The 16,187-nt window shown below is 39.2% G+C and overlaps 2 protein-coding genes across 9 annotated transcripts; one reads left to right on the top strand and one right to left on the bottom strand.

Moving 5' to 3' along the window:
- The first annotated feature begins 781 nt into the window (after positions 1 to 781).
- Positions 782 to 12,713, top strand: akap12a (A kinase (PRKA) anchor protein 12a). 7 transcript variants are annotated; one of them, XR_007925889.1, is made up of 5 exons: positions 782 to 1,072; positions 3,560 to 3,659; positions 3,786 to 10,055; positions 10,398 to 11,373; positions 11,455 to 12,713. XR_007925889.1 is itself a non-coding variant. In XM_051867773.1 (3 exons), exons 1-2 carry the CDS (start codon positions 8,145 to 8,147, stop codon positions 11,334 to 11,336), a joined length of 2,850 nt encoding a protein of 949 aa, XP_051723733.1. In that variant the 5' UTR covers positions 8,136 to 8,144; the 3' UTR covers positions 11,337 to 11,373; positions 11,455 to 12,713. The 7 variants fall into 7 exon arrangements, 3 of the variants coding, with proteins under 3 accessions (XP_051723733.1, XP_051723734.1, XP_051723736.1); XR_007925890.1 differs by having other exon boundaries at positions 3,786 to 9,884; XR_007925891.1 differs by having other exon boundaries at positions 3,786 to 9,713.
- Positions 12,714 to 12,883: 170 nt separating this feature from the next.
- Positions 12,884 to 16,128, bottom strand: zbtb2a (zinc finger and BTB domain containing 2a). 2 transcript variants are annotated; one of them, XM_051867779.1, is made up of 3 exons: positions 15,210 to 16,128; positions 14,350 to 14,533; positions 12,884 to 14,234 (listed from the first exon to the last, which is right to left on the bottom strand). In XM_051867779.1, the coding sequence occupies exons 2-3, from the start codon at positions 14,520 to 14,522 to the stop codon at positions 13,073 to 13,075; spliced, it is 1,335 nt and encodes a 444-aa protein (XP_051723739.1). In that variant the 5' UTR covers positions 14,523 to 14,533; positions 15,210 to 16,128; the 3' UTR covers positions 12,884 to 13,072. The 2 variants fall into 2 exon arrangements, with proteins under 2 accessions (XP_051723739.1, XP_051723738.1); XM_051867778.1 differs by having other exon boundaries at positions 15,183 to 16,128.
- Positions 16,129 to 16,187: the final 59 nt, after the last annotated feature.

Genomic DNA, 16,187 nt, shown 5'->3' on the forward strand with positions numbered 1-16,187 from the left:
CCTGAACCCTGATGAACACCTTCAGGATCACTTGAAACACTAACTGCAAGCCAGGTCCCTTAATAGATGCTTTTGAGTCTAAATGGGATCAAATCCCTTCATTTTCAACATCTAGTGGAAGGCCTTCCCAGGCGAGTTTAAACTTTTACCAGTGAAGGGAGAGATTCATGCTTTTGAAATGTTCGACAAGCAATAAATACATTTCTACGTGGACCTAACATTGTCCATATGGCACTGTCATTCACAACAGAAGTAACATTTGTTTCACTGGAATTACTGGAATCTACAAACCTGTTAATTAGAATTACCTAATTAGGGAGTGTCCACATACTTTTGTCCATTTCATAATGAATTTGTGGGCCATTTGAATTATGAATTAGCCTATTTATTTGAATTTAATATTAATACATTGACATTAAAATATTTTTTTGGCAGTTTAATTGTTTTAAAAACAAATTATATCACAAAAATACATTTAGGACTTTTATTATTATTAAAGTAAAATTAAGTGTTTTTTTCCTCAAAGGGTCCCATGAGAACTGTAGCTTAATTTTTTTTTCCAACTCTGAAATTAACAACGTTTGTCTTTTTTTTAAAAATCACTTTTATAGTTATTCCGTTATGAGTTGTTTTTACAAGCCTTTAGTTCGCCTTAATGCAATACGTAGCCTAAAACATGCGATGATTAAAGAAGCATAATTATGAGATAAATACGTTCATTGTAGAGATTGTCCCTCGGTCATCCCAGGACTCTCTCCCACTGATCCATCGAGGCGTGCCAGTGTGTTCATGTGATGCAGGAAGGATGTGTCCTAAAAGAGTTTGCATCGAGCCAAACTGCATCACTTCTGAGTCCGACCACCGCTCGGCACTTATCTTTGGATATCCTCCCTTTCGCTTTAGTTACATTGGGTGAAAGGGAAGAAACCGAAGAGAACGAGAGAAGGATTGTGAAATGGGAGCTACGGCATCATCCGCGCAGCGGGACAGCAGATGTGAGGAGGACGCGGCGGCGGAGGAGCCCACTGCAGCAGCGAGCGATGCTCAGGATGACGGCAGTCCCGATGACAAGGTAGAATGCTTGAAATCAGCCTCCTGCACAAAGTTTCAAAGGCACGATGTCTGAATCTAAGGATACGCATGGGCTGTATCTCAAAACATAGTGAGCTGCCTATTGATAGCATTTTTGAGGTAATGCACAACATGCTTCTGATGTTAAAGATGTTTGGTTGGTAGACAAAGGAACAAATTATTTCTCAGTGGTTCTCAGTGTTTTTTTTAGCCCAGGAGAATAGAGTTCTCAGTTATGTTTTATCTGTCCGATGTTTCTCCTTGAGTGATAGCCTACATAAAATACACTAAAATTAGACATTTGTTGACAGTACAGAAAATTAATGTGGACAGCAGCTCAGTTAATTTAGTCTTTTGAGTAAGAAGTGAGAAGTGTGAGTAAGTAAGAAGTAAGAAGTGTGAGACTTCATATTGAGATCTATGAGTTTTGATTGCAGACTTTGGTGTTTTGGCAAACCTGAGCACAGTTTGAGACATTGTTGACATCTATTCTGAAACTGTAGAGAGGACACATGTGATATTACTTTTCTCAGAAACATTTTTTGGGACTGAAGCAATAATCTCCAGTTGATCTCAAACTCATTGCTGTTTAGGAGAAACATCTGATATATTTTCAGATGTAGCCATAAGATAAAAGGTCACATTGTCAAGCTCTCTGAAATAAGTTATATGATAATGATAGGGTGTTTTGCTTGGTGTAGGAAATGTATGAGTTATTCATGAAAAAAAAAATATGAAAGTGAGTTTTCTAGACAAAGTGAATTTCCAAAATCCAGTATCCTCATTTGCAGCTATTTACCTGCAGTAATGGTCAAAAGTTGAAAGGAAGAAGATTAGGTGACTTAGGTGTCATATTTATAGATGTTTGGCCTAAATTCACTTTAGTGAACAAAATATGCATTAGGTTCTGGTAGTTCAGATTAGATAGTTTAGCTTAATTTTTAAGAGAGCAAGTTATTGAGATTTGAATTAATTTTTATGTTAAAATCATATTTGTTTTAATATCTCTGTGGTGAATTCAGATTCAGGAAAGCTATATGGGACATATTCTTTATTTTGGCTGGTTCTGTTAAGAAAGACATTGAGGAAGTATCTGCATCTTGTGGCACGAGAACTGCAAGAGTAGACATATTTGGGTAAAATCACACACATATACAAATAATCTGCCAAGTGTTTCTGTTAATTCTGGAGCAAGAATAATATAGTAACACTAATAATTGATGCATCCTCAGTGGCTGGCAAAGAATATGGTATCTTTTTTTTTTTTTTTTTTTACACCTGAACTCTAAACTTCAAATTAAATTTAAAATTGTTTCATCACTACTACGCTGCTTCTTATTATGTTGATTAATTTTCTGGTTTAGCCTTTGATGTTTGCCAGCTCGTTCATCTGCATTATTTTATTGTATTAAATGTGTAGGTTAAGAATTTAAAATTCAATTTCCTTTTGTTTTTTTGAAAGATGGTTTATTTCAACATATCACAACTCTATTTGGCTTTGTCAGTGGTTTTGTACTAATGTGTGCACATTAATGGAGAGGGATATTTGTAGTGCTCTTATTCCCAAAGGATTGATGGAATTTTTCCTTACTGTACTGGGTGCATTGACTTTCCATGTAAAACATGATGAGGTCAGCCATGGTTTAACAGGAAATCTGTGAGATGGCTTTTGCTCAAAGCAGAGCTATCTGATACTCGGATTCCACGAATGTGTTCATTTATTTTGTTTGTAAGTTATCACAAAGGCCATCTTCTTCAAACTACATTGTGGTTAGGCGGTTAACATTCAAAAAATTTAGTCAAATGATATTGTGATAACTTTTGTAAAATGTTTGGGAAATTTCTTAACTTGAATCAGTCTCCATATACCTTTTTTAGTTTTTTGGCCTGACTGAGCAGTGCTGTATACAAAAGCCAAACTAATACTACAAACTCATTGAGATTGTTACTTAAAATAGCATATAGATAAATATGTATAGATAAAGATATATAGATATAGATTAAATGGCAAATCATTTATTATCATGATTTATATCTGCCTAAATAGGCATTTTAACCATAACCCTTTGAGTATGTTGTTGTGTATTTTATTGTCTTCTTATATACTTTGAGACAAAGGACATTAATACTTTCTTTATCAAATTTTTATTGATGTTTTGTCATCTTCATAACATACAAAATGATGTAGACAAACAATCAGCCGTACAAGTAAAAATCAAAACAACAGCAAAAATAAATAATAATAATACAATGAAAATTAACTGAAGAGTAAGAGTAACTGACAGAAATACACAAAACAAATTAGACAGTTGAGTCTTAAAGACATTAATGCATTTTTATAGCATAATTTGTATATTCATTTAGTTTTTGTAATGTTTGTACAATGCAAATTAACATTATTTCTAATTCTATAAGTCATGAGGACGGATAGATAAATCCATTGTTTACCTTGTTGGTCACTCCTTAATTTGTGCTGTCTTTTGCTTAGTTGTTACAGAAAAACGGACAGATCTCCAGATTGAATGTGAAGACAAGCAACCATGCAGATGAATTGAATGGGCAATTTGAAGAGAGAGTACTTGCAGATGGTAGGTGATGCTATGTTATTGCTATTTATTTAATTGTAATATTATTTAATTGTAAAGTATTACAAAACTATTACAATTACAAGCATACATACTCAGCTTTCTTCTTATTTATTTATTTTTTGTCAGTTGGCTCAGGGTTTGTGACTCTGAAAGACGATGGCACAGAAACAACTGAAGACCTTCAGGATATGGATGCTCTTCAACCAAACATTAAGAATGAGAGCACAGAGATGGTCAATACAGATGGTGTAGAACCTGAGGAGGACAACCAAGTTAATGATATCAATGAAGTTGGCTTTAAAAAAATCTTCAAATTTGTTGGATTTAAGTTCACCCTAAAAAAAGACACATGTGAAAAGACTGAAGCAATTGAGCAAGAAGAAAGTGTTGCAAGTCCCTCAGAGGACTCCAGTGACACTCAAGAGAACAGTGCAGTGGCAGCAAATGAAAACATAATTGATGAGACTCACAAAAGTGAGGTGTCTTCCCAGCCTGATGCAGCTGAAGCTTCTCAACAAACAGACAATGAAACAGAGCTCGATCAGGACATGAAGTTAGTGGAACATCATGTGGAGGACGCACCTGAAAAAGAAATGGCAAAAGAAAGTCCTGAGCCAGAGGAACAAATGTCACCAATCAAGCAGTTCTTTACACAGGGTATCTTTGCCAGTTTAAGAAAGAAAAGGAAAGAAGAGGAAATACAAAAAGAGAGTAAGGAAGAGGAACTCAAAAGAATCGAGAAAATTGGTGCAGAGGTGACTGAACATGAGGACAGTAAATGCATGTGTCTTGATATCCCTTATATTCTATCAGAGGAAGAAAAAGATTCACCGGAGAAAGCCGATGACAAGTTATTACCTGAAGGAGAGCTTCAGAACTTTCAAGAGAAAGATAAGGTACAAGGAAGTCCACTTAAAAGACTTTTTAGGAAATTTTCCACAAGAAAGCAGAGAGAAAGTAAAGCTGCAGAAAAGGTGATCGAGGCAGAGGAACAAGTCTCTGAACAGCCAAAGCCATCTTTGGAATTGACAGAACAAGGGAAAGTGGAGGAACCAGTGACTGAGGAACCAAAACCTGCTGAAGAGGAGCTGGTGGCTGATGTAAGCCCTCAAGAGTCCAAAAAGAAATCTGACACTACTGTTTCCTGGGAGGCACTGATTTGTGGTGGCTCCTCTAAAAAAAGGGCTAGAAAAACAAATGAGGATGAAACAGCAGACAAAGGAGGAGACTATGAGAAAACAACTGACTCTCCACTTGGAAGTTCCTTTGAGGGTGATTACGATCATCTTACATCATCTAATGAACAAACAGGAAGTCCTGCAGAGGGAGAGATGGGATCCACATGGAAAACATTTAAAAAAATGGTCACCCCAAAGAGAAAGGTCAGAACTGGAGAAAGTAGTAGCCCTGAGCAGATACCTTCAGACAGTGAGATGAACAAAGATGATTCATTTTCTATGAAGAAACTTATACCAGGGCACAAAAAAAGAAAATCGGAAGCAAGGCAAGAACAAACATCCTCTGATGAGGCTGCTAAGGATCATGATACAGGTGATGAAGATGATGAAACCCCAGCTATTATTCCCCTGTCTGAGTATGAAATAATTGAGCCTGAGAGTCTGAAAGAGGTGAATGAACAGCGAGTTGAAATCACAATAGAACATGAGATGCCAGAGATGACATCGCAAGTGTTAGAACAGGACACATCCAATGACTTGGTGCCGGAAATTGCAGCTAAAGTTTCAAGTAACATTGGACCAACAGTCATACCTGGTCTATCAGAGGACTTTGAAGAACTCACAGACTTTGTGAGCAAACATCAACAACTGAGTGATATACCAGAGGAAGGCATCATTGAGGAAAGCATTGAAACACCAGTATCATCTGCTGAGTGGACAACACAGGATGACACCTTAGCTGAAGACATTGTGGAGTTGACAGCTGATGCGGTCACTGCCCCAGAACCAGCAAGTGAGCAGTTTATTGGGGATGACACTACTGAAATGGTCTCTGCAGTCTCGCAACTAAGTGAATCACCCAGGACATCTGGACATGTTACACCAGTGCCAGCTGAATATAGTGTACAAACATCAGATGTGATTCTACAGGAAGCTATTCAGTCTATCTGCATGACTCCAAGTGTTCAATCAGTAACTACAAAAGATGAAAGCCAAGAATCTCTGGCTGTGTCATTTTCACCTTACATTGTACAGTCTTCCACACCAGAGGAAACAAAGGTTTTGGTTGCACATAAGAAAAGTGAGGCAACAGCAATATGTACAGGCCTAGTATCTCAAGAAATAGAGTCTGTTGAAGAACATCTCCCTGCACACATAGTGGAGGCAATACCTGAAGTGAGTGATGCTGTAACAACTGAATTAGTCTCTGATAACTTTACAGATAAACCTGAAGCTGCAGGACTTGGGACAGATGAGGTCTATGAAGCTGAAATCAAGGATGTGAAGACTGAGTATAAGGAAATAATTGTAAATGAAGAAGAATCTGCCACTGAAACTCAGCTAGAGGCTGCTGAACCTGAAAAAGAGATGAAGCTACCAGATGTTGAATTGTCACCTGCTGAGTTTGAGCAAGCTGCACTCACTGAAGGAGTTGAAACTTTGAAACATGGTATTGTAGACAACATTCCTGACACTACCACAAGTAAAGCCTCAGATGTCCCTGAGGAAGAAATTGAAATGATTGCCTCAGCGGTGGAGTGTCTGGAAAGCAAAGACACTGTTAGTATTATAAATCCAAGTTCAGATCACATAGTGGCAGAGAGATTGAAGTTAGAAGACAATTTAGAAGTAGAAGTTGAATCAATACATGCTGATGTCTGTGAAATACAAGTTGATGTAAAAGATGCAGTCTTATTAGCAGGTGATTCAGCAGTGACTGTAGAGGAAATCAGTGAGAAAATGAATGAAAATAATGATGGAAAAATAACACTGCAGGAGATTAAGGAAATATGTGTAGAGGAAGAGACTGAGAATGTTGTTGCTTCAGAAGTTGTTCAAAATATTGAGGCTGAAAACATTTCAGAAACTGTAGATGAATCATTAGCCAGAGAACAGTTGCCGACTAAGGAGGTGTCACTTCCAGAATCCATATTAGTTGAGGAGGCTGAAGAGATCCATAAAGAAGACATTGATACAGATGTGGATAATAACAAAGTTGAAGACAGTGCAAGTGACAGAATGGACATGGTTTTTGTGAAAGAGAAAGACGACCTTGCAGTAAAAGAAGGGCAACCATCAGCAAACACTGCAAGCAATGAAACAGACAATGATGTTTCTGCTCATACAAATATTACTGATGAATCTCCTGAAATAACTGTTGATGCAGAAACTGAAAATGGAGACATGGTTCATGGAAGAGAACCCACAGTTGTTCCTGAGTTTTCAAAAGATGTATTTGAGCACACAGAAACACCAGCAGAGCTCGAAACTAATTGTGAAGTCATACTGACACCACTAGAGACAGCGTTGTCAGAAGCTGAAGCAAGACCTCTACCAACTGAAATTGTGGCTTCTCAAACAGAGGAGTGGGGTGAAGACACCAAACATATTCCAGAACCACACAAAGAGAATGAACAACCAGTGACAACTGAGAATATTAAGACTGGCAAAGTTTTAGAGATGGTTGCCATTATTGAGAACACAACAAAACAGTCAGGGAAAGAGAAACTTATAATGGTTGAACCAGTAGCACAGGCACTCAAAATATCTGAGCTACCGAAGGCAACAGAACAAGAGGGTGATGCATCTGAAATGACTGTAGTTAATGCTGAAGCAATAGGCGATGACCAGGCCCCAGAAATGACATCAACATTAATGAAAGAAACTGCAGTTTCAGAAGTAAAGGATAAAATGGCTGTTGCAGAATCAGAAAGGTTTGACTCAGGGCTGACTGTGATTGAAGTGGCTCCAACCACAGTGCTGGCACAAAATGATACTGCTTCAAAAATGGAAGTTAGTAATGTGAGTGAACACAAGAATGAAGCAGATGAAGATGTTAGGCTAAAATGTGAACCTCTTGAACAGTTAATAGAAATGACACTGCCAAATAAGTTACAGGTAGACAAGGCAGAAATTAATGATGAAATACCAGCAGTAACGGAAGTAACACCTATAGCGCAGGTACCACCATTGAGCTCTGAAGTTACAGCAGAAATGGCAGACGTTTCAGTTTCTGAGATACAAACTCAAGTTGTGAGAGAACTCAGGGAGGCGACACTTGAAGTGACTGAACCGAAGGTTGAAATGCCAGTGGTAACAGAAGTTGAAGTAGAGACAGCTGTAGTAACTGAGCTGGAAGTGGAGACACCTATTGTCACATCAGTGGTTACAGAACTTGAAGTAGAAATGCCAGTGGTTACATCTATGGCAAAGACGACTGATACTCACAAATCTGTAACCACAGAATCAAAACATATACACTGACACATCAGTGTTGACAACAGTGGTCAAAGAACAAGTGGGGGAGATGCCCACTGTGGTAGTGACACCAGCTACAGATGAAGTAACACCAGTTGTAACTCTAGGCAATGAGTCAATGGTTGTAGCACCAGTAGAAGACACACCTGTTGTGAATGTAGCAGCAGAAACACCAAATGTTGAATCAGTGATTGTGAGGACTGCTGTGGCCCCAGCAGTAGAGATACAGAATGTGATTCCAGTGGTAGCAACACCAGATCTTGGTTCAGTGTTAGTAACAGAGGCTGCATCTTCAGTATTAGAAGCAGCAGAAGCAGCAGTTGTAAGCACAGTTGTAGAAACACCAGTTGTTTCTTTCACAGCAGTAAAACCAACTCCAGCTGTAGTGGCAGAGATGCCAGCTGCAATAGAGAAAACAAATATGTCCCCTGTTGTAGAGATCCCAGCAATACAGACACCATCTGTAGGCCCAGTGAAAATGTCATCAGCTGTAACATCTGTGGCAGAGACTCGAAGCCAAGTAATCGAAACTCCTCTGGTTTCCATCACATCAGTAACTGTAGCTACAGTGACACAGACACCAGTCGTTGAGATACCAGCTATAATTCCAGTGACAGTAACAGAGGCTGTATCTTCTGTAGTAGCTACATCAGCTGTAACTTCAGTAGAATCAGAAAAAAATGTGACCCTTGTAGTAGAAACTCCAGCAGTATCTTCAATTGCAGTGGCAGAGACATCACCTGTGACAACAGTGGAAGAAACACCAGCTCAGATTTCAGTAATTGTAACAGAAGCAGCACCTCCAGTTCCACCAGCAGCAACTTCAGCAGCAGAAACATCAGCTGTGATCCCAGTAGTAGAAGTTGTGAAGTCAACTCCAGTTGCAGTGGTTGAGACACCAGTTGTGTCCCCAGTGGTAGAGACACCAGGTCAGGTTTCAGTGATAGTAAAAGAGACTGCATCTACAGTAGTTTGTTCAGCAGTGACTGCAGCAGTAGAAACACATATTGTGATCCCAGTAGTAGAAACTCCAGTGTTAAAGTCAGCTCCGCTTGCAGTGGTTGAAACACCAGTTTTGACTCCTGTGGTACAGACACCACATCAGGTTTTAGTGACAGCAACAGAGGCTGCACCTCCAGTAGTTGTTTCAGCAGTGGCTTCAGCAGCAGAAACACCTGTTGTGATCCCAGTAGTAGAAACTCCAGCTGTAAAGCCAGCTCCAATTGCAGTGGTTGAGACACCAGTTTTGCCTCCAGTGGTACAGACACCAGATCAGGTTTTAGTGACAGTAACAGAGGCTGCACCTCCAGTAGTTGTTTCAGCAGTGGCTTCAGCAGCAGAAACACCTGTTGTGATCCCAGTAGTAGAAACTCCAGCTGTAAAGCCAGCTCCAATTGCAGTGGTTGAGACACCAGTTTTGCCTCCAGTGGTCCAGACCCCACATCAGGTTTTAGGGACAGTAACAGAGGCTGCACCTCCAGTAGTTGTTTCAGCAGTGGCTTCCGCAGCAGAAACACCTGTTGTGATCCCAGTAGTAAGAACTCCAGCTGTAAAGCCTGCTCCACTTGCAGTGGTTGAGACACCAGTTTTGCCTCCAGTGGTACAGACACCACATCAGGTTTTAGTGACAGTAACAGAGGCTGCACCTCCAGTAGTTGTTTCAGCAGTGGCTTCCGCAGCAGAAACACCTGTTGCGATCCCAGAAGTAGAAACTCCAGCTGTAAAGCCTGCTCCACTTACAGTGGTTGAGACACCAGTTTTGCCTCCAGTGGTACAGACACCACATCAGGTTTTAGTGACAGTAACAGAGGCTGCATCTCCAATAGTTGTTTCAGCAGTGGCTTCAGCAGCAGAAACACCTGTTGTGATCCCAGTAGTAAGAACTCCAGCTGTAAAACCTGCTCCACTTGCAGTGGTTGAGACACCAGTTTTGCCTCCAGTGGTACAGACACCACATCAGGTTTTAATGACAGTAACAGAGGCTGCACCTCCAGTAGTTGTTTCATCAGTGGCTTCAGCAGCAGAAACACCTGTTGCGATCCCAGTAGTAGAAACTCCAGCTGTAAAGCCTGCTCCACTTGCAGTGGTTGAGACACCAGTTTTGCCTCCAGTGGTACAGAGACCACATCAGGTTTTAGTGACAGTAACAGATGCTGCACCTCAAGTAGTTGTTTCTCCAGTAATTTCAGCAGCAGAAACACCTGTTGCGATCCCAGTAGTTGAAACTCCTGTAGTAAAGCCAACTCAATTTGCAGTGGTTGAGACACCAGTTTTGACTCCAGTGGTACAGACACCACATCAGGTTTTAGTGACAGTAACAGAGGCTGCACCTCAAGTAGTTCTTTCATCAGTGATTGCAGCAGCAGAAACACCTGTTGTAGTTGAAACTCCTGTAGTAAAGCCAACTCCAGTTGCAGTGGCAGAGACACCAGTTGTGACTCCAATAGCAGAAAGGTCAGTTGTGAGTCTAGTACAAGAAACTTCAGTAGGAGCAATTGCAGTAGCAGATATACCTGTTAGGATCCCAGTAGTACAGACACCGGCTCTGGTTTCAGTGATTGTAAAAGAGACTGCATCTCCAGTAGTTCTACCAGCAGTGACTGCAGCAGCAGAAACATCAGCTGTGAGCCCAATAGTAGAAACTCTAGGAGTAAAGCCAACAGTGGCCATGGCAGAGAAACCCGTGCCTGTAATTCCAGTAGCAGAAGCATCTGCTGTGACCCCAGCAGTACAGACACTGGTTGTAGAGCAGATAGTACAGACACCAACAACACCAGCCGTGCCTTTGGTAAAAGCGACACCAGTTGTGACTGTGATAGAGACATCTCCTGTGACTACTGTTGAAGACACGCCACAGGAAACACTAGCAGCACAGACACCTGCTTTAGCCCCTTTGATGGTGACACCAGCTATTAGCCCAGTTGTAGGGGCAGCAGCTGAAGCGCCATTTGTTGTGACACCAGAGGTAAAGGAAGCAGTGTTGCTGGTGGTTGAACAGGAAAAAACGGAAGCAAAGGCAACTCCTTCAGTTGTGTCTGATAATGTTGAACCACCACTTGTGGCAGCAAAAGAGGTAAAGACATCAATTTTACCTGAAGAAAAGGTACCCAAGAGTTCCTTGCAGCATGACCCTCAATCAGAATCTCAATCAGAAGTGGAGGATGATGTGTGGGAGGATGCTGTAGATATTATTGGAGATTCTCAGGGTCTAGTGAAACAAGCATCTGATGCTGGAATTTGAGAGTGGCATGCTAAACCAAACGAAAGCTATTGAGCAAGTAAGTAATTTTATTATATTGCATTTAGTTACCAGTCATTTTTTTTCTTTGAAATTAATAACACTGATTTTATCATTTCAGGTGCAAGTTAAACAAGGAAAGATGAGAACTTTTTACACTTGGAAGAGAATGTGTGCACAGCACAAAGTCAGCTGGGACTCACATTTCTCACAACAAAGAAATGACCAAACCACTGAGAAGTAAAATTGCATCATTAAAGTTCCATTAAGTTTATCTGTTCAGTAGATAAGCTGTTTTTTGACATATGAAACCCTTGAAAAGCAGCTATTTTGTCATATTCATACTAAGGATATTTGGCAAAGTATATGTATTATTTTTATGCTAAGCTTATCTCACATGATATCAGGTTGTATTACATATCTAAAACATAAAGTTTTAGGCATAATACAAAATATAAAACATTTGTACACATGCATTATATGCTATAGATTTGAAAGTTTGGCATGTTTAAATTAGGAAACTGATTCTCATTGTTGAAGGCAAATGCAATTGCCTGGTGTTTTAAGATATGTACTAATTAGATTTATTTTGAACCATGATATGCCTCTTGATATACCTCTAGGAGGAATTTCTATTATACTCTAAATATGATGTACACTTTACCAAAGCTATAATATGGATTAAAAGTTTAAACTTCACAATCATGTTCCATAAAAGAGATGATTAGACAGTATTCGGTCAGATTCAGTGAATTTCTAACTGAAAATGACAGATTGTTTAATTTGTTTTACAATAATATTTTACAAAGTCAAAATCTGATTATTTATTTGTTTGTCCACACTGCCATTTGTCATTGTTACAAATTATGTTTAATTTACAGAAATGCCCAATTCAAGAAAATATTTATGTGATTACTGTTAGCATAAAAATTTAAGCATGCAAACTAATGTTGCAATTACTGGCTTGTCCCCATGTGTTTTTTCTCTCTCCAGAGAAGCACTTAACATATAAATGTTCCATATAATGAAGATCAATACACTTTGTAATGCATATGATCATTAAACATTTTTGCATTTTTGTTAATATTATACAAGTTGCCTTGCTGTATTAAGGGGATTTGAAAGCATCTGGCCTGACAGAATAAGCCATTGCAGTATCAATATCATAATTTTAACTTATTCTAAATATTCCTAAGAGTTTGAAACCATCTGTACAGACTGATGATATGGGCTATGCATCTTTGAAGAAGTTGTAATATTAACAATCAACTAAATACAGGCGTATAGTATTGTTCGTGTATTTTGAGATATTTCAAAATGTATGGTTTAATACAAATTATATTTCAAGTTTTATTTAAATAATAAAAAAACTTAATCAGTGTTTGGCTTCTGATCTATGAGAAGTGGATGTACAGCACTAAAACAATTTTCAATTTATTTGGGTAATGGATGAAAGACAACTCAATAAAATGCTGGTTTATTTTTCAACTTTGTGCAATATAGGATGCTTTAAAGAGGCAACTCAGAAGTTTCTGATAGGAAACAGTAAATATAGTTTTGGCATTTTATTAGTTTCAAACAAATTCACAAATGACCTTTTAGTAACACACATATGGAAAAAAAATCCTGAAAGAAAAATGCAGAAAGAAATGTGCAATTCTCTCTGTTTATAACACAAACACACAAAAAAAGTTAAATATTGGCACTGAAACAGACTAATACTGCTTTAGCATGACATTTTAAGAAGGACTGGTAACTTCAGGAGTAGTTGTTGCCAAGTCCTTATTTTGATTTTCCCCCAGTGCATTTTCTGCCAATGGTACAGCTTCACTGTCAGTCAAACACTGATGTTTGGGAACCTCTGAAGGACTTGCAAAAGGAGCTGCACACATGCTACATTTATAGGGTCTTTCCGAAGACTGGAAGAGAGCTTCCACCTGACTGTTGTCTTCACCACCACACAGAACCAAACTCTGTTTGTTGACCATAATGTATGAGTCTGCATCCTGACTTATACAAACATGTCGAGCAGCTTGGTTTGCTCTGCAGAAGTTCTTTCCGCAAGCACTGCACTTATACGGTTTTCCTGTGTGAATGTACATGTGCTCACGCCAGTGGCTTTTCTGAATAAACTTGCGAGCACAGGTGGGACACTCAAATTTTCGGCGTTTCATTTCACGACCCATCTCGGTACCCTCCAGGTTGTCTAAATCAGCAATTTCAGAGGGAGGTGGGGTGTCTTCCATCCACACCTGTTGATCGGTATCACTAATAACATCACTGTCAGCATGCAAAGGGTCCTCCTCTATTTCCTGAGCTTCAAGCTCAATAGTGTGACCATTTTGCATAGACGAAACCTGTGGCTCAGTTGCTTGATTGGTGTGGACAAGTAGATGCTCCTTCAACTTGCACTTCTGGTTAAAACGGATTCCACAATAATTGCAGCCGTAATGCTTTCTGGAGGAAGCACTTCTACTCATTATGCCATATGTGAGGTGTTGGACAACCGTGGCTGCAGGGTTCTGGGTGAGTGTCTCTATGCCGACAGGTTGGGGAGATCTATAATCCATATCAGAAATTTCTGAAAATTCTTGGCCAACGATTTCACAGTTTTTAGCATAAACATCACCCTTGCACATTGAATTAATTTTGGGCCGGCTGCATGTCTGATCAGGTATCTGTATACCATAAAGTGAGTTTGTCAAAGGTACATACTGGGACTCTGGGTTCATAAGAAGACTTGCCTCCTGTAATAAGGGGTAAGCATGCAGGAATTTTACACCCTGCTCAAGGCGAAGAGGGTCAATGGGCTGCGTGGTGAATTTTCCAGTGTACATTAAGTTAAGCAGATAGCTGAAGATATCTGCTTGTATGTCTGAAGGCTTCAGTCGAACACAGTCACTACAAAAGAAAAGCAGAAAGAATCATTTAAATCCAGACCTGCTCTAAAATAATATAATTAAAAGTACTCCAAATGTGATTGAAAAACTTTTTTTTACAATCAAGTTCATGTTACCTGTCTTGATGGATAAACAGCATACGGAAGTAGTTTGAGAAAGCAGCAAGAACGGCCTTATGGGCTTTGAAAAGAACATCCCCAATGGCCACAGTACAGTCACAGAGGAAACCAAACTCTCTCTGAGCATTCAGACGCTTCAGAAGCACAAGACCATGATGTGCCAAGTCCATTTTTTCCCCACCTAAACACAACACAAACGAAAATATTATTATTATTATTATTATTATTATTAATAATAATAATTAGGATTTCAGTAGATTTTTTCCTGATCAATCAATTTATCTTGCTCCTCATTAAATATTTTATTACATAGTTTGGTCACCCAAACTGTGTTTTTTATGTGTGAACTTGTTTCTCTCTACGTATGAGGGTAACATTTCTAGTAACAATATCCTCACAAATACAGTAAAAACCTACTTAAGAGGACACTCAACACATGTAAAATTGGCAGGAGTGTGGTTTAAGTGTCTAAATAGGTTTTGAGGCAACAAGTACGTGTGTTTGTGTGTTGAGGCCCCGCCCATGTTAGTGAATTCCGAGTACAAAAGTTTCCGCGGACAAAATAGGAAACACGCGCTCACGCAAAGAACCCAGTAAAATAACGTACACGTTTTTAATGAGCGAAAGAAATCACACAAATGAACAAAGCAATTAAAAATGTTAATCTTCCAATAACGAAAGCCATGTCAATATGAAAACGGTCAAATTATTAATCATTTACAGACAAGATCCGTGAGTAATCAATAGTGCTCATCGTTACAGGGGTAAAAACGCCGACAACCGGTTTATTAAACACTTGTTTCAAATAAGACCCTTAAGGTGTCACTTACCGTTCTTTCACGACAGAATTCTAATACCTTATTCAGTTTGGTTTGTTGGCTGAAAACGGAGGAAACTTCTTCACCGAAGCAGTACGAGTCTAGCCAGTCAGTGATCCGCTGCTGTTTTCCGGAGAATCACATGACATGCGCGCGCCGGATCGAACGGCTGTCAGTCACAAGAGGCTGATCAGTCAATCAGCTGCATTAGAACATTAGAACATCAGCATGACCTCATGATGTGTTTTAAGCAGCATCAACTAGTGAAATGGTGAATGAATGCTGGAAAATCCAGTTTAAGATGGTGTCTGTGTTGTCATGTTCCAAAAACCAGCTTGACCACATTATAGAGTGTCGCAGCTTTTTGTGAAGTAAAATAAGTGTATTTTATTTCAGTAAATTTTAGTAGTATGATATTATGACATTATGACGGAGCTGTTTAAATATTACTAAAGCTCATATATACATTTCCTGGCAATGTAAGTTGTAAATTGAGGAGGGCTATCAATGTCACTTTCCTGATGATCTTCCATCTAAACATGGCCAAAAACGAATAACACACTGATCGAACATTTACCTCCGGTTTCACAGTCAAAACTTAAGACTATTCCCAGACTAAAATGCATGTTTGCTCTGTTTCAACTGAAAGACACATATCTTAAAATATGTCAGCGCCATTGTTTTGCCTCAAGATGCAGTAATGTTTTTTTTTCTTCTAAGGCACATTTATAAAAAGATACTTAAATGTCCTAGTTGAACTAAGGCCTAATCCTTGTTTAATCTAAGCTCTGTGTGTGAAACCAGGGCTTAATGAACTGTGACTTTTAGTCACAGATTTTCCTAGTCGCAGCTGTTCCAAGATGGTTGACTAGCTAACGACCAGCTCGGACCACTTCAAAACCAGCATGTTCCAAAACACGGCGATCAGCTAAATCTGGATTATCCAACAGAGGTCATTTCAGGACATAGATTCAACAGTCAATTGAATCCAATAACTCTCTGAGCGTCAGATATTGT

This window comes from Ctenopharyngodon idella, chromosome 17 (assembly GCF_019924925.1).
Source record: "Ctenopharyngodon idella isolate HZGC_01 chromosome 17, HZGC01, whole genome shotgun sequence".
NCBI classification, from domain to species: Eukaryota; Metazoa; Chordata; class Actinopteri; order Cypriniformes; family Xenocyprididae; genus Ctenopharyngodon; species Ctenopharyngodon idella.